At 32.0% G+C, this 26,522-nt stretch overlaps 1 protein-coding gene across 1 annotated transcript; it reads right to left on the bottom strand.

Annotated features, from left to right (window-relative positions):
* Positions 1-17,457: 17,457 nt before the first annotated feature.
* Positions 17,458-25,223, bottom strand: LOC127738067 (EGF-like repeat and discoidin I-like domain-containing protein 3). The gene is made up of 4 exons (XM_052249151.1): positions 25,138-25,223; positions 23,219-23,470; positions 21,756-21,922; positions 17,458-17,631 (listed from the first exon to the last, which is right to left on the bottom strand). Exons 1-4 carry the CDS (start codon positions 25,214-25,216, stop codon positions 17,458-17,460), a joined length of 672 nt encoding a protein of 223 aa, XP_052105111.1. The 5' UTR covers positions 25,217-25,223.
* Between the last annotated feature and the right edge of the window lie 1,299 nt (positions 25,224-26,522).

Raw genomic sequence — 26,522 nt, forward strand, 5'->3', positions numbered from 1 at the left:
GTTCCTAAATGCACGCCAGTTATCTGGACAACCTATCAATATTATATTGATTTATAAAACACTATATAACATATTAAATATAAGTTTTTAAGTTGTTTACATGTTTTTTCTGCTGACTGTTTCAGTGTAAAAAGGTATATATATTCATAAGATTTATGTATATAAAAGCTATTATCTTACCTCCTATACATTTCTAGGAATTTGATTGGTTAAAAGCGTCCGCGTGGAGACCGTGTATATTCCATATTAGGTTAGAAGGGAGGCGGGGCTTATTTCAATACACGGTTAGTAGTGGTGTTACGTCCCTTTATAAAAACAAAACAGTACTGAGAAAAAATCTTTAAGGTTTCAAAAGACAAAGAAATTGATGATGAAGATTGAAATAAATTCATAAAACATATTTAAAGCTACATTATTATTAAGTTGTTATTGTTGGTATCTGTTTTTGTATCATCAATGGAAGACGTTTCTTAATGCTAAAGGTATTGTAGACTTGCTCATTTTGATAGTTCACTAGACTTTGTCTAAATATCACACGTTAAGATAGTCGGTAAGATAAATTCGTTACATAGTGTGCTAGTGACGTAATACGGTATATATGGGGTCAGTAAATTCCATATGGGGATTCGAGCTTCGCTCTCACCCCATATGGAATTTACTGACCCCATATATACCGTATTATGTCACTAGCACACTATGTAACTAATAGTATCAGATACTAAGCTTGTATATTGGTACGCCATACGTGCGTTTCTTGTATATTAGACTTATCAGTGGCGTTCAAAACCTTATGTTTTTTATGCATGTTGTTTTAATCATACAAAACTTACCCAAGTCAATGAAAAAACAAGTGCAAAAAATGATAATAACTTGAAACATTTATTTTAACTACAAGATTCTGTATTAAGACGAAAAAAAAAATTTCCTTACTGTCATTTGATGAATCGAATGATTCCTGTATAAAAGTTTCCATAAAATATTTTCCAAGAAATCCACCACTTCCCGGTATGTCACTCGCAGCTTTGAATTCAATTTGAAGTCTTTCCCAACTTGATATAAATGTTTCGTATGGACGATTGTCTTTACAAAATTTTCCTAAGTGTTTTGCTTGTCCTTGTAGGTCTATATCATACACAGAAATGAAGGATTTTTCACATGATGAGTCATCTTTTATATCTATGTTGATAATAGTGAGTTTTACAAATTGACCATATACGCCTTCGATCTTCCAGAAGCAGGCCTCACCTGGTTGATATGATATAGGAAATCCTGGTGTATAAATGTAAGCTGACGGCTGGTTACATGTTTTAAAGCAACTGTCCAGTCCGCCACATCCTGGTAAATCTAAAATGTTTTGTTTGAAGTATGAGTAAGAAGAGTTTTAGAATATACGCCAATGAGACATGTTCTAACGACACACATACACTCTCTGTCACACATACATAGACATTTAAAGGTAAGAATGTGGTCTTTCACAAAAGACAATCGCCCTAGTGGAGAGAACTCGTGAATGAATTCAACAGAAATCTATGACAAAAAGTAATTTCTTCAAGAACAAACACTGAAATAGGTTCAAACAAGGACTGTAACACAGGCATTGTTGAAAACACGTATACAAAAACAAAATGCCTACAATTACTTACATCCACTTCATTTGGAGTTTGGTAGATAGTTTTTCTCATTGGCAATCCTACCACATTTCTTATTTTTATAAAGTTATAAATAATTTCTTATCAATTCGTATAGTTTTTGTAACGGCTAAGGAAAGCAAGTTAAAGGTACTTTACTTCTGATATCGATATTTAGTGTATGGAATGTGTGGCTGCTATTTTAATCCTGTAAGATAGAGCTAAATTTTTCCTATAAATCTATGGTTGCATTTATTATTTTTTAAATACCATCTCGACAAAATGTGTTTCATTCTTATAATATTCAACCAAAAAATTAGCAATTTTTAATTTTTTTAAAGCAGGGGTATAATAATGCGAAAGCATAGCAAAGGAAACAACACCTACCATAAAACTTAATTTTAATGAGATATAATCTGAATAAGGAACGTACAGGTAATGGAATAACCCTCGGTTTAAAAGTTTTCATTCGTATGACGTCATGTTTTTGATATAACATTAATGCGGTAAGATATTTCATGGATTTCCGCTGAATTGTATTTTAATATAGTTTATTTTAATTTTATACCTCTTTACAAGCCTGAGGTATTAAGCTTTTTGTTATGCACTAGAAAAGGAATAACAGTTCTGTACTTTTTTCAATTGCAATTTTAACATGGCGAAATCGACACGGTGACAGTATTTGCATATAGGTTACGGTACATGTGGATTAATGTGGGAGCTAAACTGTAAAACCTATAATTATGTATATCTGTAAGTCTGCGCTGAATATAGATATATCGAGAAGATTATCACGCTGTTGTATACAAGGAGAAACATCACGTCATGTTAGAATACTTTGTTTTTTATACACAACCTGCCCTTATTTCTAATTGTTCATCAAATCAAAAACACGATATGACGGTTTCCTTACAGATACAAATGCTGAAATTCCTGTATCAAAATTACTCTTATTTTAGCGTTGTAAATAGCAATAAAATATATACATATATATATATATATTTTGAAAAGATAAAATATAAGAGGGTAGAAATGCCATTGACAGTCAAGCATCAAATTGAAATGTTCGGGTACCGTCAACATCAAATTGATCAGTGTAGCTCATATTATGTAAGAAGCTAGGGACGACATGAAATCAGCGAAACAAAGAACTTGTTGTAATCATAAAGACGTTTAAGACAACTTTAAACAATAATCTATGACAAACTTGATGACTTCAATATTTCTATTTCTCAGCAGTTTAATGCCGTATGCTCCAAACGAATGGCGTTTTCATATCTGAGTTATATACAATATTTGTACAATAAAATGTATTTGACGAACAGAGAGAAGAAAGAGGCTCGCCGAGCTTTATCTTGTTTCGTAGCGAGTACAAATAAATTTTATATTTTTCTACATTGTTTTATCCTGCAATTGAATTCGGACCGCGAAGGGACCTGAAATTAAATTGTGATGCAAACAGTAATAAGAACATTGTCGATTCGACATTATCGATTCGTGTAATCTATACACATGTATTTGTTTAGTAAAGATGTCTCCATTAATAAGAGTGTACTCCATAAACAAATATGGTTCCAGTAGAGTATTAGGAAAGAACGATTGAAATCGACACTATCTAAGTTTTACGATTTCCATCAAAAATATGTTGACAAAAATAAAATATGTAAGTGGCTCAACTATCTAGCGACATGTTTTCTCGGTCTTAGATCTTAAGATATGACCTATGATTTTACAGATCGTGGCCTATTCCCGATGGTGACACTTTAAAAGAGTGTGAATTCTTATGGCGGGTGATGCATGAAAAGCAGGCAACGTTTTTCGCTCTTTTTTGAGTTTCCTATTTTTGTGTGTTATTTTGATTTGTCTCTTTCATCCTAATTGATTTACGAAATTTGAACATCGTTAATATACTGTCACATTAATATAAGGCTAGACCATTTATATGAACAACACGATGGTTTCCGCTAGTTGAGCAAGAACAACTTACACTTAGTTCAATCCCATTACTTTGTAAAGATGGTGTTTCTAAATCCTTTACTTGTCATTTTGTCAATCGTTTTTCTTCGGTCATAGTAGTGTCTTTTTTTGTCGACTTATGGGGTTTCATTGCCCCCAAAGAATTGTGTTTGCCTTTATTTGAAATATAAATAATTGAAGTTGCGTCTTACAAGTATAACCTTATTTTCATTTGTTTAGTTTTAAGCTCTCATGGTATTTTTAAAGTACATGGATGTCTGTCAACCCAATTTTGAATTTAAATCATGACAAACCATTTATAAATCGATGACAAATTTTCATATTTCTTTGATTATCCGTTATCAAATAAAAATTTATCCATTGCTGTTTATTTAAATTCTTTTGTTTTAATACGAATATTATCAAACCACATGGATAATTATTGATCCGAATCTCAAATCAATGCAAACTGAAAAAGTTTTATTTAATGGGACCTTGGTTAAATCGCGGGACAATACAAAGATTGTGGGAAAGTTATTTTTTCTAAGAGTACTTTAAACTTGAAACGTCATCGGTGGGGTACATTTCAGGAATTTGGCGCGACAATACAATAAAAAAAGAGGTCGGTTAGTCATCTTTACGATTAAATATCCAAATGATGAATATATCTTCTCTAGTTAGTATTTAGCAGAACAAACTTGTAATATTCTTTCTTAACAGGTATCTGTTGGTTTCCTATCCGGACCAAATTGGTCCGATGGTTCATTGTTTCTATCAAATTAATTGCCACGTCCGAAAAAGTATCGTTAACATCGAAACACATACACAATTTCCCTAAACGTTACTTGACAAGATTTATAACGTTATTCGCCTTGAAGGTACCTCTATTACGACCCTCATATTATTGCAGGGTGTCTAGTAAATAAATAGTTAACGATTCTTCTAACCTTGCAATTCAATAAATGACATATATGGCACTGTTAATATTTTCCCATACATTGGGGCATTCAGTAGTGTTTATATTACATTTTGTCATTTTTGACTGACACATGCCACAATCCTACTAAATCTTAATACAAAAGAAAAAAAACCCATCTTATTATCATTCATTATCACCCACAATTATAGATGTAAAGCAAAGATTTTTGGCGATAGTTAGCTAAAGAATCCATCAATGAAATACACTATATAGGGTCATAATTTCCCGAAAACTTCCCTTTTAAGCCAAATCTTTGTAAAACAAGAAGAGGAAGATACCAAAGGGAGAATGAAAACTTGAACATCGTAGAGAAACTGACAATATCAACTGTAACTCCACATTTACTGTACAGTAAATACAAAACATCGTAGAGAAACCGACAATATTAACTGTAACTCCACATTTACTGTACAGTAAATACAAAACATCGTAGAGAAACCGACAATATCAACTGTAACTCCACATTTACTGTACAGTAAATACAAAACATCGTAGAGAAACCGACAATATCAATTGTAACTCCACATTTACTGTACAGTAAATACAAAACATCGTAGAGAAACCGACAATATTAACTGTAACTCCACATTTACTGTACAGTAAATACAAAACATCGTAGAGAAACCGACAATATCAACTGTAACTCCACATTTACTGTACAGTAAATACAAAACATCGTAGAGAAACCGACAATATCAACTGTAACTCCACATTTACTGTACAATAAATACAAAACATCGTAGAGAAACCGACAATATCAACTGTAACTCCACATTTACTGTACAGTAAATACAAAACATCGTAGAGAAACCGAAAATATCAACTGTAACTGTACGTTTACTGTACAGTAAATTTAAAAGAAATCGCAACTTTGTTCATTTAATGGAGCGAACAACCTTAAAGGGGCATTAGCTACGAAATATTAATTAATATGATTTTTTTGTTCAATCATTAATGAAAGTGAAATAGTGAAATAATAATTCGGTTTTAGCAGCTAGTTTGGTTCAATTTTGTCAGAATAAGCAAAGAAATATCGCTGATGAATTATTCACTTGCAAGTGAATAATTCCACCTCATTGAATCCGTATTCATGTGACCTTTTATCTAACTCCTTAGCTAGAGATGGGTTACGCATGCATTAGGCGTGTTCAGCTATTTAAGGAGCAGAATGTAAACAGTAAAGGTGAAACAAGAGTAAATCGTTTGGTTGACTGATTCGATTCACAAAAACTCTTTCTTATAACGGTAAAAGCGATGAATGACATATTTGTTTAACCTACAATATGAAATCAAGCAGACCTAGAAAAATCTAACTGCACGCGTTCGCTATCTATTTATATCTATATTTATGTTTATATCGGGTTATATGACATTCGGCAGTCTTCGGAGGTCAATTCGATGGTTAATTAGATGGCGTCTAGACTACAATACACACGAAATAAGGATATATATATATTTTTGTATTATCGAGTCCATGCATTGTAAATCGTTCATTTTAGACTTTTTGTTAGTTCGATATACGTTTCAGTAGGATAAAAATCATATATGAGAATTTGAGTCAAATCGGTGAACATGAATTTGACAGCTAATACCCCGTTAACAGCACTGCGCAGAATATTCAAGGCTCTAGTATTTGAGAGATGACACACATTTGAAAATATCTGGGTGTTCTACAAGTGATTTGACATTCAGGGAAAGAGTGTTACCTTTAAAATTACGTACCACTTGATCCTGTAGAAAATAAAAGAGATAGTTAGAACTCGTTATAAAACCCGATACAATTTTCTGATATCAACGATCTGGAGAATATATAACCCGAAATGTAAAAAACAGCAACTGACTGAAAACGAAAGTTCCAACTGTTTTGCATTCCATCCTTAAATGATATACTATACATGCTATACGCATCTGAAATGCAAAAAATAAATATTATTATTTGAATGAGAGCATACATTTTTAAATGCCAGATTTCAAAGTTCCCTTCCGTACTTTATTTTGAATGCTGTAATTAAATGATACGCACCAATCGTGGATACCTTAAGTTCAAAACTTTTTTGGTTATTTCGTTGAAAGTGATAACAGGTGGTTAGTTGTATCTTGATTTTATTGGACGCAGATAACAGCTTGACCCCATTTAGTTTATCTTCATTTGGTAAAATAGTTTTTCCATATCCGTCGTTATCTATAATACTCAGGGAGTCTTCACATTCCCCTGGGTTAATGTCATATATACCCATCTGAATAAAATAAATTTCAGTTTTCATTAAAATCATTTCTTTGCACTTGACCTTTTGCAACTGCACGTATACATGTAAATGTATAAGACTTCTACTGATTTTGGATCATTAATATACGAAATAAAAAAATGAATTTTGGTCTGTTTTGTAGGGTTTTTATATCGCCGTATTTTTTCAAACAGTTAAAGGCTTTGCATCAAAGTACACTTAATTTGACGCCAGTATATATTGTTTTGAAAGACGGTGGTTTAACCAGGCAATCCGATTTTATTGATAGATAAATCAATTACCCTAAAATTGACATTTTAACAGAACGTTGCATTTACCTTCGACATACCTTTTAAAAAATCATTTAAAGAAACAAAGTTATAAATATTTTTAGTAATAAAATCATCTTTCTACTGATGACATTTTTTGCTTTTTATCAACGACAACTTTTAAATAATTAATTGCAGTAAAATTAAGTAGTTTTCGCTGAATTGTCATACATACCTTTTGCATTTCATTTATGAGAAATTTCCTCTGAAGTGAAACAGATACAATTTCGATTTTAATAAACATGTATGAATGAATAGACCATACACAACTTAATCCTTGACCATAACTAAGAGGGAAATTTGGAGATAAAATGTTTGTTTCATCATTATCATTCTCCAAAAATACATCTCCACCACAAGTGTTGAATTCTAAAAAGTCTGAAAAAGCGTAAATTTGGTTAATGTTATGATAATTTGATTGTATTATTTTGTTAATATTGTCAAGTAATTATTGATAAGTGGAAAATTATACTCAGCAAACGACAATAGGACGTAAGCTCATCAACACACACCAAACTAAAATATAAAGGAGGTGATGGCGCTCATGTCATTGAGCAAGGTTTAATCTAACTTAACTAACAAGAGTTTTGCAGATATATTCTTTAAAAAGGTAGTTATATCGAAACAACACTCAATCTGAAGAGTCATATTCATTTCTCCATAATTGTAATTCTATACAATATTTCGTTTTATTTCTGTTCCTTCGTTTTTTTTCACTTTGATGTGTACATTTCTGTTTACTTATTTCGTAGCTCATAATATGGTCATTTAATTTCTAATAAGGTTTTAATTATTGCATTGCAAAAGTAAATAATTATAAACACTATTAATAAAATGCAAAAATTTAACAGTATGCTTTCATGTACCATACAAAATTTTGCATAACAATCAATAATCAAACCTTTAAAACACAATCTTTGATAGTAAACATTTCCTGAATTGACCCCTTCGATCCACCATTTATGATACTCTGGAGTGTATTTGTGTCCAAAATGTAGTGTACAATCACTGGATTGGTACTCAGAGACAAAGGAAATGCAAGATATATTTTGGCAGCGTTCTAAACATTGTTTCACACCTATTCCTTTTATTCCCATACGTTCTATATCATGATGCTCGGCCATCCAAAACGTATGATATCTCAAAACCTCAAAACCGAAGTCGAACTTTGTATCTCTACACCACATGTCACGTCTTGCTGCAAATAGCATATATAAATGTAAACAGTGGTTGAAAATGACACTTGTTTTGATACAAGACTTTTTTTTTAAATGTTTCGCACCCAGTTCTAATAGTTTGAAAATCAAAATCTCACAGCGTATATTTTCAGGTAACATGAAATAAGTTTTCGGAATGTCATTTCTGTTCGGTATAACAAATGTATATATTTTATAATTTATTTTAACTGTTGGTTAATTGATGAGTGCCAGTGTGGCCAAATTGAATTTAAACGTTAAATTGTCTCTTGAAACTGCAACAATATGCTTAGATAAACACAGTTAACCGCCAAATCGTTATTGGTTGCTTCCTGGCCGCTGAATTTCAGAAAGCAAACACTAGACTTTATATTGTTCACAGGAGCACGATTTCCAAACTCTCGCAACGGTACCAGCAATCAAGTTCAACAGCTGACCGTCAACACTCTGGTTGACCAAGGATCTCATCAGCAGCCTAAATCCCTACATCAAGGTACTTTACTTGATAAACCGGACAACAGAAACAGCATCAAAAGAGGGACGAAAGATATGTCCCAGGTCTCCTTCGAATATCGGCACAAGTGCGAGAAACCGTTTCCGTGAATATGCGCTCAACTTCCTAACTTTGGCGCAGTACTTAGACGCATTAATCGGCTAGCAAGGGTCCGCTGGTGCAGCAGAGTTAGGCAATGGTACCTGCAAAACTAAAAGCGAGTCTGGTTCAGTGATGAATCAAGATATATGCCGCAGAAAAGGGATAAACATAGACGTTTCTACAGACGACGAAATGAGAGGACCACCAAGAAATAGTCATTGAGGTCGATAGTTTTGGAGGAGGACGTATGATGATGTGCGGATGCCATATTATACGCCGATAAAGCTCAACTAATGCTCCGGTAGACTTTCTTAACAACCAGAACATAACAGTTCTCCCTTGGCCTTCCAAATCACTAGATTTGAATTCAATTTATAATTTGTGAGACGATTTGGATCAACTTATTCGCAGTCGTCATCCACCGCCGCAAACTGCAATAACTACAGCAGGCTGCTCTTGAGCAAGAATAGGAGAGAATTGCACAAGAACGTATTCGTCGCTTTTCGAGTATATTCCGAGATGTGTCCGTGATGTGTTTCAGGCTAATGTTAGGCACAACATAAATTTACTTTGAAATGACGTCATCTGAATTATATAGACTTCACTGTGAAAAATCTTGACACACTTGACATAAATTCTGAACAATCAGCCAAATTTTAGAGTAATTTGATGCATATTTCTGTATTTGTTAAAATTATGTTAAATTGAAGTATTTATATATTTTTTTATATGATGCTTTTCTTTTTTGGGGAGAGTATATATACATTTTGTACATACATATCCGTCATATAGTGAATATTGTCTTATGTATATACAATCGATATCTCATTTTGTAACTTTTTGTAAAGGTTGGGTGCTATTATAATTTTATCATTTATTAGTTTTTTTTAATCAAAGGAGTAGGTCCGGTAAGGGCCGATTTTGGCCTCAAAATTCAGGTTCATCTGATGAAAGATTTTGGACACTTTTTAAACACTTAAGTGTCTACTTCAGTCGATTCAATTAGTTTATGTGAAAGTTTTGAACTGATTTAGTCATTAAAGATGCTCAAATTCAAGCTTAAATATGAAAAATCTATCAAATATGCCATAATATGTCACTTTTCAGATGTTTTTTTGTCAAAATTGAAAGTGTCCGCATCCGTGTTCATTCTCAACCTTTATATATGTTATGTATTATCATCAAATACAACTTACATTTACATTTTACTGAACACAAATGCGGCCACTTCCATTTCAGACGGAAACCGTCTAAAAATTAACCAAAATGCTAAAATTTCGAAGATTTCAGTAATTCAGTATGACTTAATGATGCTAGTACCCAATACATGTGCATTGTATTGTCAAAAACAGCCCATATTTATGTAACAGAAGTATTCTTCTTTTCAATAAATAGCTAAAACTTTACATTTAAATATTTTGTAAAACTGCTATATTTTGGGGCCAAAGAGGGGTCTTACTGGGCCTACTCCTTTTGTTATAATTTAGCCATAGATCATAAAAGAAAGTGCTAAAATTGCATTAAACTAGCCGTTACTATGTTCTATGATATTTAGATATAACCAACAGTTTTAGTACATGTAATATTGCTCATAAGTGTAATTAACAACGAAATTAATAAAAAAATAAAATACATCTCTCGATAATTATTGTGCTCTTAGCAAAATTTATTCCGTAGTGCTTTTTTTCAAATTAAATAAATCACAAGTACTCTATTTTCAAAACAATTGTTACAGTGTAGTGTACTACTTTTTGGAAAAATTATATCAAAATTATATAAATTTGGAAAGTGTATGGAAAAAAACCTGCAAGATATACACTGTCCACAATAGGGACTATAATTGTAGACAACTAAAATTAAAGGACGATAACTGTGTCCTCGGACCTGACCAATGGATAATTTTAGAAATATATGTCATAAATAATGTAAGTATTAAGCAATGAAATTAACACACTTTAGTTATGATTGGTGGATTGTACAATATTCGCAATTTAAGGAGCACTATACTGACTGTTATCATACCCCTCACTAGTAAACCAATTTTGATCTGAAACGGTCACTTTGAAGAGCTCGTAAAACACTGAACAGTAAATTGTAGTCATTTTAATTCTTTAAGTACATTTATTCTGTGTTAAATTGCTTGATCAGATAATTTGCTTGCGGCTAATTAAGATCAGTTCAGTCTATGTTAAGACTGTTCAGTAGCTTTTTCTACCTGTACTCAGTCTATGGAAAGTGCAAATCGAGAAAACCATTTCTTATTTGGAGTCGCGATATTTTCTAATATAAAATTGTAAATATGCAGACACTCTATGAGGAAAAAGATATTTTTATAATAAAAAAAAAAGTTTATTATTAAAATATATAAATACGCTTAGTCTGGAATTATTAACGCGACAAATAGAAGAGTTTTATGTATAACCAATAATAAATAGAGCGTGAAATAGAGTATAACCAGTCTTTCAGGATTTTAAAGAAAAAAGTCAAATGGACCAGTCAAACGAGCAATAAAGTAAGATTTTTTTATGAACATATACACTGGTAACCTTTCATTTAAATATAAATGAAAATTAAGTTTTGAAATATGCTGAATATCAAAGTAATAACAAAAGTTTATGTCCTTGTAAAAATGGTACTGCTACGTTTTTCTTTTGTAAATAAGTAATTAAATGCTATTTATTTTATTGTTTTAAACTATATTTTTTTTAATGTAGTTTCGGTATGTTTTTATTGTAACTATATGTTTCGTGTTATATAAGGTTGCAGTTTTTAGCCCACTGCTTAACGTCAAAATGAACTTTTGTGACATCTTGGGAAATTCTTAATTGTCCTTCAAGCATATTTGTGTTAAATATGATGTTCCGTTGGTTGATAGCGTTTGGACTTCCCATTTTGGAATTTGCATTGGAAAACGGTATTCTTGATAATTTTTATATGTGAAGATATAAATCGAATCATGTTGTACTGAGGGACCCGAATTTTCGTTCAAATTGGTGGCATCGACACAACATCAGTCTATTAAATTTCTACATGAACACGTCCAAAATATTCATTTCCGATTTCCTTACTACATGTAAACTGTATAACTGGTGTTTAGATCCTAAACACAGTTCTAAATACATTGTTTGCACACTTTTTTCGTAACATATTTATATTGAAAAAAGTGTTTAGGATTGTTTTTAGGATCATGTTTAATTTTGAAATTAGTGTTTTTTAAGACCTTTTAATTCTTAAACACATTTAAAAGTGTTCATATTCAAGACATGTGTACATTTAATGTTTTTAGATAATATAATAATTCTTAACACGAGTTCTCGGGCATGTCAAATAGATGAACGCTGGAAAATAAAACTTACTTTAAGTAATGGAAAAGAAAAACGATTCCTAAAACTTCAAAATTATGTTCTTACTTTCCACATTTCAATGTGTAATATTTAATCAAGCCAAATCTGTTTTTTTTTTGTGTGGAGAAATTGTATATGTATAATTATACCAAATGCAGTATTAAAAAGAAACTTTAAAAGTGATGTGATGGAATAACATGTAAATGTAAATATAGTTTTATTGTTGTCCTATTCAAAGCAATTTATGGCATACAAAATACAAGATTTCATTTTGGTTTATTTTTAAACTCAAAATTAAATAAACTGATACAAATGATGGAATGTATTATGTTATCATTAACCTGACAACTGGGTCAAATAAGATAAGCCAGGTTCAAGTTCCAACGGGTACTAATTGTGCACCCCTACTGGCCGATTTGTTTTTGTACTCGTATGAAGCAGAATTCATTTAGAACCTTCTAAAAGACAAAAAGAAAAAGCACCTTGCGAAATTCTTTAATTTTACTTTCAGATATATTGATGATATCCTATCATTAAATAACCTATATTTCAGCCAACACTTACATCTCATATATCCCAGTGAACTTGAAATTAAGGATACTACTGATACTAGAAGGACTGCTTCAATCCTTGATCATTTCCTCAATATTGACACAGATGGACGACTTCACACGAAAATCTATGATAAACGGGACGATTTCAACTTCCCAATTATCAATTTCCCATTTCTCAGCAGTACCATACCCGCTGCCCCTTCGTATGGTGTTTACATATCTCAGTTGATACGCTATGCTCGTGCATGTTCACACTATACGGACTTCATTTACAGGAGTGTGTTCCTAACGCAGAAACTGCTCCAACAAAGTTATGAGGAGGACAGACTAAAAATGACACTCCGTAAATTCTATGGACACCATCACGAATTGGTTGATTCATACGATGTGTCTTTGTCCAACTTAACAAAGGACATTTTTTCCACGTGTTAGATTGTGGTTTGCCATTACGTCGTCTGATCTTTTAAGTACCGAACGTGACTTATTCCCGATTGTGACTGTTTTGCTGAGTGGGAATTCGCATTGCTATAAGACGTGTCACGGTATTTTTCTATCCAAAATCCATGTATTTAGTTTTGATGTTATATTTGTTATTCTCATCGGATTTTGTCAAATGTCTTATCGTTTGTAGTTCTAAATCTTATATTTTTTTCTGTTCTATTCGTGTGTTACGGTAAAGATAATTAATCATCCAGTTCATTAATTAGATTTTAGTTTGGGTCAACTAAATTTATACGATGTATTTGGTTTACAGTTTGATTTAGAAGAGATACCGACATAGCTTGATAATACAATTAATTATCTAATTACTACCACAATTGTATATCAATAAGTATTGTAATTTTCATTGTTATAAATACATGTTATATCAGTAATACAAACCTAATCTTGAACTCTATCCTATTGTTTGGAAATTTATAGAACTTTATATGTGACGTCACATTGTGCGTCGATCTCTTCGGCTAACATATAATACGTTGTTCGGCTGTGCCTTTTTTATGTGCTGATTTAGGTTGTTTTACGTATTCGTTTTTATTCTGTTGTTAGTCACCACTTCGGTGTTAACATGTATATCAATTATATAGTCATTTTTATAAATTTACTGTTTGCAAAAATATGAATTATTCTAAATACTAAGGATTTTCTTATCCCAGGCATATAACCTTAGCCGTATTTGGCACAACTTTTTGGAACTTTTGGTCCTCAATGCTCTTCAACCTTGTAGTTGTTTTGGCTTTCGAACTTTTGTGATCTGAGCGTCACTGATGGGTCTTATGTACACAAAACGCGCGTCTGGCGTATTAAATTATAGGCCTAGTACCTTTTGATAGCTATTATTTGTGTGTGTCTCTGTCCTGCATGTTCTCCCATTTATTTGTATTGTAGTCCTGTCATGTAATCTTGTCATTTTAATGTTATATTTAAAACGGGAGGTTTGGCTAGCCACATAACCAGGTTCAATTCACCATTTTTTCTTAAAATGTCCTGTACCAAGTCAGGAAAATGGCCATTGTTATATTATAGTTCGTTTCTGTGTGTGTTGCATTTTAGTGTTGTGTTTCTGTTGTGTCGTTGTTTCCCTCAGTTTTAGTTTGTAACCCGGTTTGTTTTTTTCTCAATCGATTACTGAATTTCGAATAGCGGTATACTACTGTTGCCTTTATTCATGATGTTTCTTAGAAATTTTCAATTTTCAATTTCTTAATTTTTCTTTTCCCCACAAATGTATTTGAATTGATAATAACTGAAAATACGAAATAGCCCTGATTATTCATAATGGCCCTGTTTTTTCATAATGGCCCTGTTTATTCATAATAGCCCTGTTTATTCACAATGGCACTGTATTTAATAATGCCCTGCTAGTTTGTTATGGACCAGTTTTGCTTTTATAAATAAAGGGATAGGCTCATACATCATGTACATAATGCACTAAACTGGTTAATAAAAGTGTATTATTGGGTTTTTTCACCATCTTTACGAAATGTCAGTGATAATCTGCCTTTATCATCGAATAATTGTCGATGTTTCTACTTTGTTTTGATGTATTGTGCTATATTATCATAATTACGTACCGCATTTCTATTAGAAAAATATCGCATTGAAAAGTTTTTCTTAATAAAATTATATCCCTATTCTATTAGAAAAATGTTGCACTCATATAAGAAAATATAGCATTCTTATCCCTTTACAAGTGATTATAGCGTAGAATGCAATCGATTAAGTTTAATGGGCATTTCACTGAGATTGGAACATGATTGGCAAAGTATGTGGACAACTCAAAATTATAGATCGTGCTAATGAATATCTACTCGTATAAATACAACATACTTCAGATAAAATATTCTAAATACATGATAAGTTGTATATACGTTTGTCCTGTTAACAACGTCTATGTTTTAAAAAGAATGAACAAGTACTTTCCGATGAATGTTCTTTTATTCCTACAAATGTCAACATTCGTCTGAGATTTCCCCACAATGCATCTCGTTCACAAAGGAGTATATCGCTACTCCACATAAGAAACGTATTTTTTTTTCGATTTGCACTTTGCATAGACTGGTACCCATTACCATCGTACTGATTTATATAAACAGTACTAAATATACCCGAGAAGATTCGTTTTAAAGTTGACTGCAAAGATTACCATGGCTGAATGATTTATTATTCAAATTTTCAGATATAATGTTAAGATCAAAATAACCGTTTAAGAATAAAAAAATCATTTACTAGTGCCGTCTTTGTATCTTTTGTTTCACATACCTTGTTTTGGACAACCAATTACTTCCAGTTTTAAACATGCTTCTTTATAATCTACTGGCACCACTTTAAGGTATCTGCCGTAAATTTCTTTATTGAAAATAAACGGATGAATAGACAGGGAGCTTATCATTGGATCGATTCTAAACATCTGTAAAAAACACTTAATTTTATATAAAAAAAATTTAATGGCAAATAAAGTAAAGTCATACCATTACCAACGCTCAATTATCTAAGGATCAAGGGACTATCACACTGCCGTTATTGATACAAATTCTGCTACGTACAGACTGTTTATTATAATTATTGGTATTGCTTATCACATGTTATTTAACTCCGTTACAACTAATACCAAAGATGACGACAAAGGTAATAATGATGCTATCAATATTGGCAATATTTTCCATTAAAAGTTTGACCACCTCATACCTTCAAAGATAAAACTCCTCCTGTCGTTTTTTTTAATCCAAACCCATTGCATGAAATAACTTAATCACAAATCGTATGGGTTATCCATATCTCAATTGATTCGTTACGTGAGCTCATATTCAAGTTATAAGACTTTCATTAGCAGAAATTTGCTCGATACACCAAACTGTCAAAGCAGGATTATGAGGACAGCCTGAAATGGACACTACGTGTAACTGAAGACGCATACCATGCGACACATTCGATATCGCTCCGTTTTGCATTGATGTGATCCCTATCTCAAGCCGTTTTGAAATTAATTCCCTTTTTATTCATATAGATAGAATGATGTATTGATATTAAAAAATATTTTCTAATATTAATAAATCGAATTTTTAATATCAAAAATTATTTTCTAATATTAAAACATAGTCATTTTTTAATACTAATATATAGGTTTTTTTTTTATTTTTAACATTATAAATTCGATTTATTTATATTAAAAAACAATTCTTAATATTCAAAAAATCATATTTATTGATATTAAAAAATGATTTGTATATATGATGAGCATACGTTACTGCAAGCTTGTAGCTGAAATAGATCAATGAATAATAACAATTACAAAAATAACTCCGAAACTCCGGCTCTTAAAAACCACTTACTATTGATCAATTACATTTATCCTGCAAGCAGCCAATTTATTGTACAAATAACGAGTGCACAAATAATTTTTGTTTATTTGTACTTGTACGGAAATGAGAATATTTTTTGTTTGTGCGACAGTCCAATTTGGGGTTCACCGTTCACGGTCCGCGTTTGAACTATGTAGATTTCTTTGTAAAAAGTGAAATTACATTATGTGACATACCGGGGTACATCCCCCTTTGTTTTTATCATGATGTATGTATTCTTATGAGTGCCCCATTAGGATCTTTTAACATGGAATTAATTGTATGCTCTACCAAATTATCAAAGGAGAAGATGTTAATAACTACAGATCACCGTACGGCCTTGAACAACAACTAGACACAACAATTTTACACCTCCACAATGAAAAAAGTTAAAGTGCTGCCATTGGTCACGAATGATGTAGTCGGAATTTATCTACCGGCAGATGGCGCAGCATTGTAATCACAAATGTTGGCTTAATCTGTCAAGGGTGGAGAGGAGGAGACTGGATCGTAACCTTTGGCTAGCGAAGATGACTGTTACAAAATTGTTGTACACATGTTTTTATGAATGCGTTATATAAATAACGTATATTAACACTTAAAAGAAGAATGATATTAATTGATGATAAAGTGATAATGAAATTTTCAGTCACGAGACCATATTGATCAAAGAAGTGAATTTTGAAATATTTGAAAAATGAAAAATGACATTACATACTCCTTTAAATACTTATAAACTATTTTATATTATGTTATACTTGGAAAACACATTAGAAAACAATTAGAAGAACTAAACCTAAAACATAAATTAGTTACAATATATTATAGCAAACCTTCACTGTTCCGATCGGGTCTTCGTAAATAGTAAGGTTGCTTCTATCGTTACCATACATTATCAGGAACGAGTTGATAAACCGAACATTTGAACCGTCTTTTATACCCTGTAGCTCAACTCCTTGGAGTTTTAAAGGTACAATAAAATCAACCTAGAAAATACAGTTACCGAAGACGTTAGCTGATTTAAAGTTAAATATGAAATTTTCAGACATTAAGCTTATTTCCTGAAATCTGATGATGATTATTCAACTTATTGCCGAACAATTAGGCGATTAGTGAACTCTGGAATTTATGTTTTATCTACCAAATATATGTACATTCGGTGATTTATTCTTGATGTACAGTAGTTTTTATTTCATACTCCAAATATTAATATACATTCATTTAACAGATCTTCAAATTTTAGTATTTTCAATAATCAAACAGAATTAACTCGTGCTTTTTTGTGGTATTACAAGATTTTAAAAATGTGATTGTATTTAATGGAAAAAAAGGAGGGATGAGATTCTATATAATAATTATTTGAAAAGTTTTACACTTCACTAGTCCAGATGGTTTGAGCTGGTCAAAAGTAGACAAAATTAAGATATAATTTTTTGCTTATACCAGTTTTCCAATATAAGAAAATTTTCTTTGTTAAAAATTTTGTTAAATACCCCCAGGCCATCTTGTCTTTTTCACTTCTTTATTTCGATTATTAGCATTAAGTGACAACATGTCTATTGAGGACAAATTTCTTGAATCTTTACGGTCTAAATTCGAATCTGGGAAAACAAGGAACATATACCCTAGACAAAAGTACCATGATCTTTTGGCAAAGATTCAACTTTTGGAATCATCAGAAAAGAAGGCAACAATAGATTACTACAATTCAACATGTTTAAAAAGGTATGACATTTTTACCATTGGAGGTTTTGAGAGGTTGATAACTAAAGTCAACGAGAATGATGAGGGACATTTCAAAATTTATGTCTTTCTAGAGGAACTCTGAGGTATTTTGGAAAAGGCACACAAAGAAACAGGCCATGGCGACAGAGTCCGTATGATTGAACAACTAAATAATGGATATGCTAATATTTCCCGTGATTCTATTGAACTATTTCTTTCACTTTGTGAAAATTGTAACATGAAAAAAAATATAGGGAAGGGAGTAGGAGTGAAGCCCATTTTATCTAAAGACTTAACAGTAGAGGACAAGTTGATTTGATGGATTTTCAATCAAACCCAGATGGAAACTATAAATTTCTTATGGTGTTCCAAGATCATCTTACAAAATTTTGTTACATTAAAGCTCTAACGTCAAAATGTGCCTCAGAGGTGGCTTTCAATCTACTATTAATTGATATTCTCACAATTTTTGGTTCGCCCCATAAACTGCAAAGTGACAATGGTCGGGAATTCATATTCGAGTTAAAATTAATGTAGCCAAAACAGGTTATCGTTCATGGGAAGCCAAGACATCCCCAATCACAAGTTAGTATTGAGCGATCGAATGGAGATATCGATGACATGCTTACTGCATGGATCAGGGACAATGAATAAACAAAGTGGTCAATTGGCATCAAAAGAATTCAGCTCTAAACAAAGGCATTGTACCAACACTCTATGCAGTCTTGTTTGGTAAATATGCAACTATTTGATTAACATCAGAAACCAAAATTCCGAAAGAAATATTGGTGACCTAAGAAAAGGAGGAGGCCTTACTTAAGCTCCAGACGGTGTCTTTAAATCACCAACCTGTAACTGAAAATACCACAGAAAACATTGCGAATGCCTCTGATATACAAGAATCAAGTTCAGAACCAAATGTGGAACCTTCTACTTCAATCACTGATGAAACGCAAAAGGTAAGTTGTAAAAAGTATTTAGAAATATTTAAAAAAAAATTAAAACGACTCTTTAGTTCTTTAATCTTGGAAGGAGCTTTAACTAAATTATTACAGTACTTCCATGTAATATATAATGGATAAAATAAGGAAATCTTATCAGGAGCTTTAGAACAAAATATCTGCATTCATTCGTTCAGCATGACATAAATCTGGCCGTTAGTTTTCTCGTTTGAATTGTTTTACGTTTGTCATTTCGGGCCTTTTATAGCTTACTATGAGGTAAATGTTGTTTGTTGAAGGTCGTATGGTGACCCATAGGTCTTAACTTATATATCATTCTGCCTCTAGCGGACAGTTGTCTGATTGGCACACATACCACATCTTATTATTCTTATATTGAGTGTAAGTAGAACGATCTATAAACACAAACGTCATTATCACAAAATTGTAACTAAATTTGAAAAATAGTTTTATTTTAGTCCGGCTTTATAAATATTTACAATTACATCAAATTTTTTTAACTTTATTATTTATTTAAACTGTCTTTCAGGATGACTGTCTTAAAGTGCTATGTATGTGAAAAGGATACCTAGGGAGCTCATATGTGTAGTAAATGTGACAAACACATTCATGTTATATGTGGAACTACTGTTAGTAAAGAGGGGTACGGTTCGAAGGTGTTATGTCCAAATTGTACGATTGATACCAACAGAGTTCGCCAGTGGCCGTACCAATATCTATGTATGATCGAGGGAAGGGCGACAGTAGAAATTCATTCGACCGAGTCATTGAGGTAAGATATTTGATCAATAGTTTGACTGCACCATTTAAGATGTCATGTATATTGAATACAAACCAGAAAAAAAAAACAGTAAAAGAAAATATGTTTATGTTAACAGAGACGAATTTAGGAAAGGGGTATGGGGCCCAGGCCTCCCTTATGGAGCTACATATATGATAAATGCAAAGACTTTATCAGTATCATTCAAAACGTTGACTTGCCAGGCCCTCTCCCCCTCTTTTTAAAAAATCCAGGATCTGCACCTGGGGAAAATCAGATGCGGGTCAATGCCACAAAGACAGTACAAAATCACCATATGCAACACGGATTCAATTAGTATTTCACTGAAAATAATTGCCAATAATTAATTGTTCCGACTCGCACAAATATTATTTTATTGATATTTTAATGAAAATACTCAAACTGCCTTCATAAGAGTTTCATCCGTTTATTTTTCAGGTCAATGATAAGGGCAATGCTGTTGTAGCTACAAGATTTGGACAACCCCTAGAAACATTTGGATCAAATGAGATGGGCATCTGTGAGCAGAATTTAATTCTAGAAGAGGAAATCAATTGTGAAACAACTTTAAGTGTTCATGAGGCAGCAACCCATCAGTCATTGTCCGGAGGTCAAGGATTTTTTAAATGTGCATGTAAATCCAAATGTTTCAGTAACAGGTGCAAATGCAAGAAAAACGGGAGACAGTGCAATAGTCGGTGCCACAGTTCCACAACTTGTGGTAACAAATGATTTAAACACAAATTTCTATCCAGTGTTTATATTTTTGAAGAGTATTATTTAATGAGTTTTAATATCAATAAGATATTTTGGTTGTGATTTTATTTCTTGTAGTTGACATTTTAGACTTCAGTTCTTATTATGTTATTATGTAACATTTTTTTTTAATTTAATTGAATAAATGTCTTTTAATTACTCGCATTTACACATTTTTCGGGATTTAAGCTGAAATCCTAGGATTTAAGAGTAATGCATAACATCATTTAGTTAATAGACTTACTGCCTAGGCATTAGCTTATTGCCTAGGATTTTAGCTTAATGCCTAATTTCACTTATTGCCGCTAACATATATATATATATATATTAGGGATGTCAACGAGTACTCGAGTACTCGAGTATCACTCATTAGTACCGAGTATCGAAAACCAAAATGATACTCGACTAATCGGTTTCACGCCTGTTAAAATGTTGCTTTCTTCAGCTTAAATAAAAAATATTTTCATTGAGAGCGCCTCCCGAGAAATTAAATATTAAGCAAAATTAATAAAAGTTAAAATATGATTCGAATGTTTGCGTTTAACTGTCATTTAAAATTCCTCCAAACAGAGGTAGGCTATGAACAAGAGCACTTTTCCAAGGTTTACACTTTTAGCTTATCTTAGTCATTCTCCCACCTCTGGACCGTCAGATCATATATTTTCATTTCATGAGTTTGAATGTCCCTCTGGTACCTTTCGGCTCTCTTTTAATTCATTCATTGAAATTGATCTACATTTGAACGAAGCACGATTCAATTAAATGGACTGAACATTTTAAAATTCAAATTTTGTTAATCGAATTGTTTATTATACAAGGGATTCATTGATTTCAAAAGTATATACCATACACCACGGAGATTCGCCTTATCTAAAAAAAAACATACTATAAACCATGGAGATAAATCATCAGAACTAGAACACCAGCCAGTTTCCGGGAAGAATAAACGACCATAGTTTGATAGATGATCTTTGTCCTTCCTTGATGATGATTCCAACTGATAATCGTAAATATCACCGGATATAAGTCCTAGCTGTCGTCCGCACATTGTTGCTTTTGAAATAAAACAAAATAATATATCAGTCAGCATTTCATATCTCCTTATTCATATATTTGGAAAAAAACCAAAGATGTTGTGAAGAGAAAAAAATAAAACGGCTAAACCAGACGGAACCAGGTGGGCATGCGCATAACATGTCATCTCTGTGATGTTCGAGGTTGAAATATTTGGAAATCCAAAATCCAAAACAAACGTTGAAGAGTTGATATAATCATAAAGGCCCTGGGTAAAGCCAAAACCCGGACTAGTAATCAAATCTTATTGATTATTACTGTATTCAATGTGTACTGAAAAACCAGCAAAAAGGCCATGCAATCTCCCGTTCATCATACCTCAGTGCATTATTTCAAATTATGTACAGAAAGTTACGTTATGTCGGGTATATAAAATTCATATGTAATCTCTATATCATGTACGTGAAACATACGCTGTTATTTTACCTGACGTGTGTTCTTTTGCATGTTGTGTTAAATGTTTAAAAACAAATTATATAAACTCTGCTTATATTCGGCTTTGAGCGTTCCTGATGAAGTTAAATCCAGAAAAGCGCTTCTGACGCATGAATTTGATAACGTGTTGTTTTCATTGTTTACAGCACTGGGTCGATACCTCTGCTGGTAGACTATCAGTTCCCGAAGGTATCATCAGCTCAGTAGTCAGTACTTCGGTACTGACATGATTTATAACAAATCCTTCTAAAAATTGTCCGTTTATAAATTTTAAAATTATAAAGAAACTTAGGTTTCAACTCCCTCAGACAAAGATGACCTTAGATGGATTTGGCTATGTTTTAGGTACTTTTTGGTTATAAAGCTCTACACCTGTTTTGGTTCTTATACATCCTCGGCTTTCAAATATTCGGCTTTGAGCGTTCCTGATGAATTTAAATCCAGAAAAGCGATTCTGACGCATGAAATTGATAACGTGTTGATTTCATTTTTTGCTTATTTAGTTTACTACTAACTCTATTTTTCATGGCTTACTGATATTTATGATGGAAGATTAATTTTAAAACTGTTTCTTTGTCAACTTGGTTAAGAATTTCGTTTTTAATTTCATATTGTGGCATTTTTTGACAAAACATTTGCAGAGTATATGTCCTCTCTAACCTCTGAGCCATTGCATATCCTTTGAACCTAGCATACGAATATATTGCTCTGAGTTTAAAAAAACAACATAAACAGTACCAATTTTACTTTACTAGTTACGAAATTCGACAATAAATGTCGCTTCAGTGATGCTCAAGGCCAATATATTTGAAAAATCAATTATAAGGAGGCATAACTTACATTTTCCTATCACCTGAATCTCATCTATTTCAAAATAATGGTAGTAGCCTTGTCTAGCGCTTTCATTTGTAAAATCAAAATTTGTAACGCTGATATATTGTCCGATAATAGGACGTTTACACTGATATCGAAAGATTGGACTTTTCCTAGGATTTCTGTTTTCTTCACACCTATATGCTCCATATGTCAGAAAATCCCATCTGTGTTTACTAACATACGTTCCAGCATATCTGTGGTTTACAGGGAACCAAACTGTAAAAAAACAGACATTTTAAATCCATCATATTTTTTTCTTTATTGCAAAAAAAAAAAAAAAACTTACATAGTTTATACTTTTCACGATTTATCAATATCCTCATCAATAAGTGCTCTTATTGAAATATCTACAGTTTTCATTTACACAATTTCTCTCTGTTATATATATTTTTAGTGATATATATTGCCGATGTTACAAGTGTTTAATACAATTTTTAGTAAGGTCTTAATCATGACACCTCAAATATTCATTAAAAGATAAATTGAATAAAAAAAGAGTGTTCAATTACAAGTTCCATTGCCTAATACTACGCATTTGTTCATGCAACACTTATATCGATATTTGAAGGGCAAGTGATCATCGAACTGAATGGTGTGAGCAAAGAAGCATCAATGATAAAGATTTTGTCTTAATAAATTATCATTTCCTAGTGTTCATAGTGTGTGTTCCTCATACATTCATCTTAAATCACTTTTACAGGTAGTCAAAAGATTTCTTCTCGTCTACTAAAGAATGAGATAACTCGGCAATTTTGATTAAGAGCAAAAACTAGTATATTCGGAGTCAGTATAATATCTTGGTACGGTGTCAAATCTTCCAGTGGACTGTTAGCAGAAAAAATTATTACAGTAACTATAATTAAATCCAGTTCAGTGTATCGGTTCATAATCAAACAAAGTTAGTATTTATACAAAATAAGTATGTTCTCATCCTTATATGAACGTGAGAATAGACACTGCACATGTTAAATAACAGTTTATTACCGCCATCATAATCATTCTTCAAGTATTGTTTGAAGCGATATGTGGGATCTTCAAATTATAATCATTTGTATCCTATAGTTGTGTCTATTAATCCAATACATGTAAATTTTTATTTAAATTCAAATTAGTATGCAAACGTCTTTACTCAGTATTTTTTGTTTACTTTAGAAATGTTAGATTATTATTGTGATAGAATTTTTTGTCCAGCAATTGTTGATAGTTTTCGAAGAATATAATACACTTTCTGTTTTAGATAATTCATAAATTAATCCTTTCATCACTGTTTAAACAGATATCTAATAATAATTGATGAATATCAAAGACTACCACTCAAATCCAGTTAAGGTTAATATGTAAGATCTTAACACTTCAGGCTATTTCAAAAAGCTTTCCAGTAACTCAGTAGAGCATGCACACCTATCAATTTGTCTTTCCTTTAATACATTGCTACCTCATACAAACGATATACATGAATGCATGAGTTGTTGCATCTATTTTCCCTTCAAAATATGTAAGCAACAATCTATAAATTCCATGCGTTCGAAGCGCTTTCCTTGATTTACCTTAATCAGAACGCCCAAGGCCCAATTTTTGAAAGCCTATGATAGTATAATCGAAACAGCTGAAGAGATATATTTTCCTTAAGAAGGATACAAAATAAATCGTATAAAACTGCCAAAAAAAAAGATAAATATATTTTTGTTAGAAAAGAAACATTTGCAGTTTTTGCATTTCCTACAAAATGAGATAAAATGGTCTACGCTGAAAATGGCATCATACCAACATGAACAAGCAATACGTTTACTGAAGATATTGTTTCCGTCATTTAATTTGTCTAAAAGCATGCCACATAAGTTTAGGATATATTTATCATGACTATCAATATTTAGAAATCTTACTTTGCTGTCTGTGGATAATGATGGCATGAACCTCGACATACTCCTGCAAGTTTAGTAAATACCATGGCTTAGAATACATTCTGGAATTTCTATAAGATAGTCCTGCACCTGATAACAAAAAAATAAACTTTTACAATATAGATGTAACAGAACAAACGACAGACACCATCTTTAAAATGTCACAAAGTGTTGATTGAATACATTCACATTTCACGACCGACAACTATTATTGTCTTACCTCCTATACATTTCTAGGAATATCATTGGTTAAAAGCGATAGCGTGGAGATCATGTATATGAAATATGGAGTTAGTAGGCGTGATTTCCTTTAATACACGGTTAGTAGTTGTGTTACATCATTTTATAAAAATAAGTGAAAGTAAAACAAGAGTAAACAATTTAATTGACAGATTCGATCCACAAAAACTTATTCTTATATAGGTCAAAACGTTGATTAACATATATTTCAACCTATAATGTGAAATCAAACAGACCAAGAAAAATCCAATTGCACGAGTTCGCAATCTATTTATATCTATGTTTATGCTTATATCGGGTTATATGACCGTCGAAAGTCTTTGGAAGTCACCTCGATGGTTAATTAGAAAGCGTCTAGACTAAAATACACACGAAATGCTGATATATATTATCAAGCCCATGCATTGTAAATTGTTTATTTTAGACTTTTTAGTATGTTATAAATCAAATATGAGAATTTGAATCAAATCGGTGAACATGAATTTGACAGATAAATGCCCCTTTAAAAGCTAGCAAGTTGTTATTGTTGGCATTTTTTTTTGTATAAACCAATGGAAGTAGGTTCTTTATATTGCAGACTTGATCACTTTGATAGGCCACTAGTCTAAATGCCACATGTTAAGATAGTCGGTAAGATAAATTCGTTACACAGTGTGCTAGTGACCTAATACGATATATGTGGGGTCAGTAAATTCCATATGGGGTTCGAGCTTCGCTCTCGCTCTCCTTCCCTATGGAATTTACTGACCCCATATATATCGTATTAGGACACTAGCACACCGTGTAACTAATAATATTTGATGACGAAGTATTAATTCAATGCAATTGCTTGTGTTTGCTATTGGAAAAATTCACTGTGTTTAACGTTTTGTAAGATAAAAGTGTAAGATAATATTTGTCCATATGCGTTTTACTTATGTTGCTCTGTTGTTTGCTGTTTCATTCATACACCTTACATCTTCTTTTTTCATTTATAAAAGTTCGTTTCAATTGTTTTTAAGCAAAACTCATAAATTAGCTATCCAAATTTTCAGTTAGAATTACAATGCAGTTAAAAAAAAAAGAAAACCTCTCTGTCATTTTAAAAATACTTTGCGTTGATGGCAATCTTTTACTTACTTACTTAG

Source organism: Mytilus californianus, unplaced genomic scaffold, assembly GCF_021869535.1.
Source record: "Mytilus californianus isolate M0D057914Y unplaced genomic scaffold, xbMytCali1.0.p SCAF_1, whole genome shotgun sequence".
NCBI classification, from domain to species: Eukaryota; Metazoa; Mollusca; class Bivalvia; order Mytilida; family Mytilidae; genus Mytilus; species Mytilus californianus.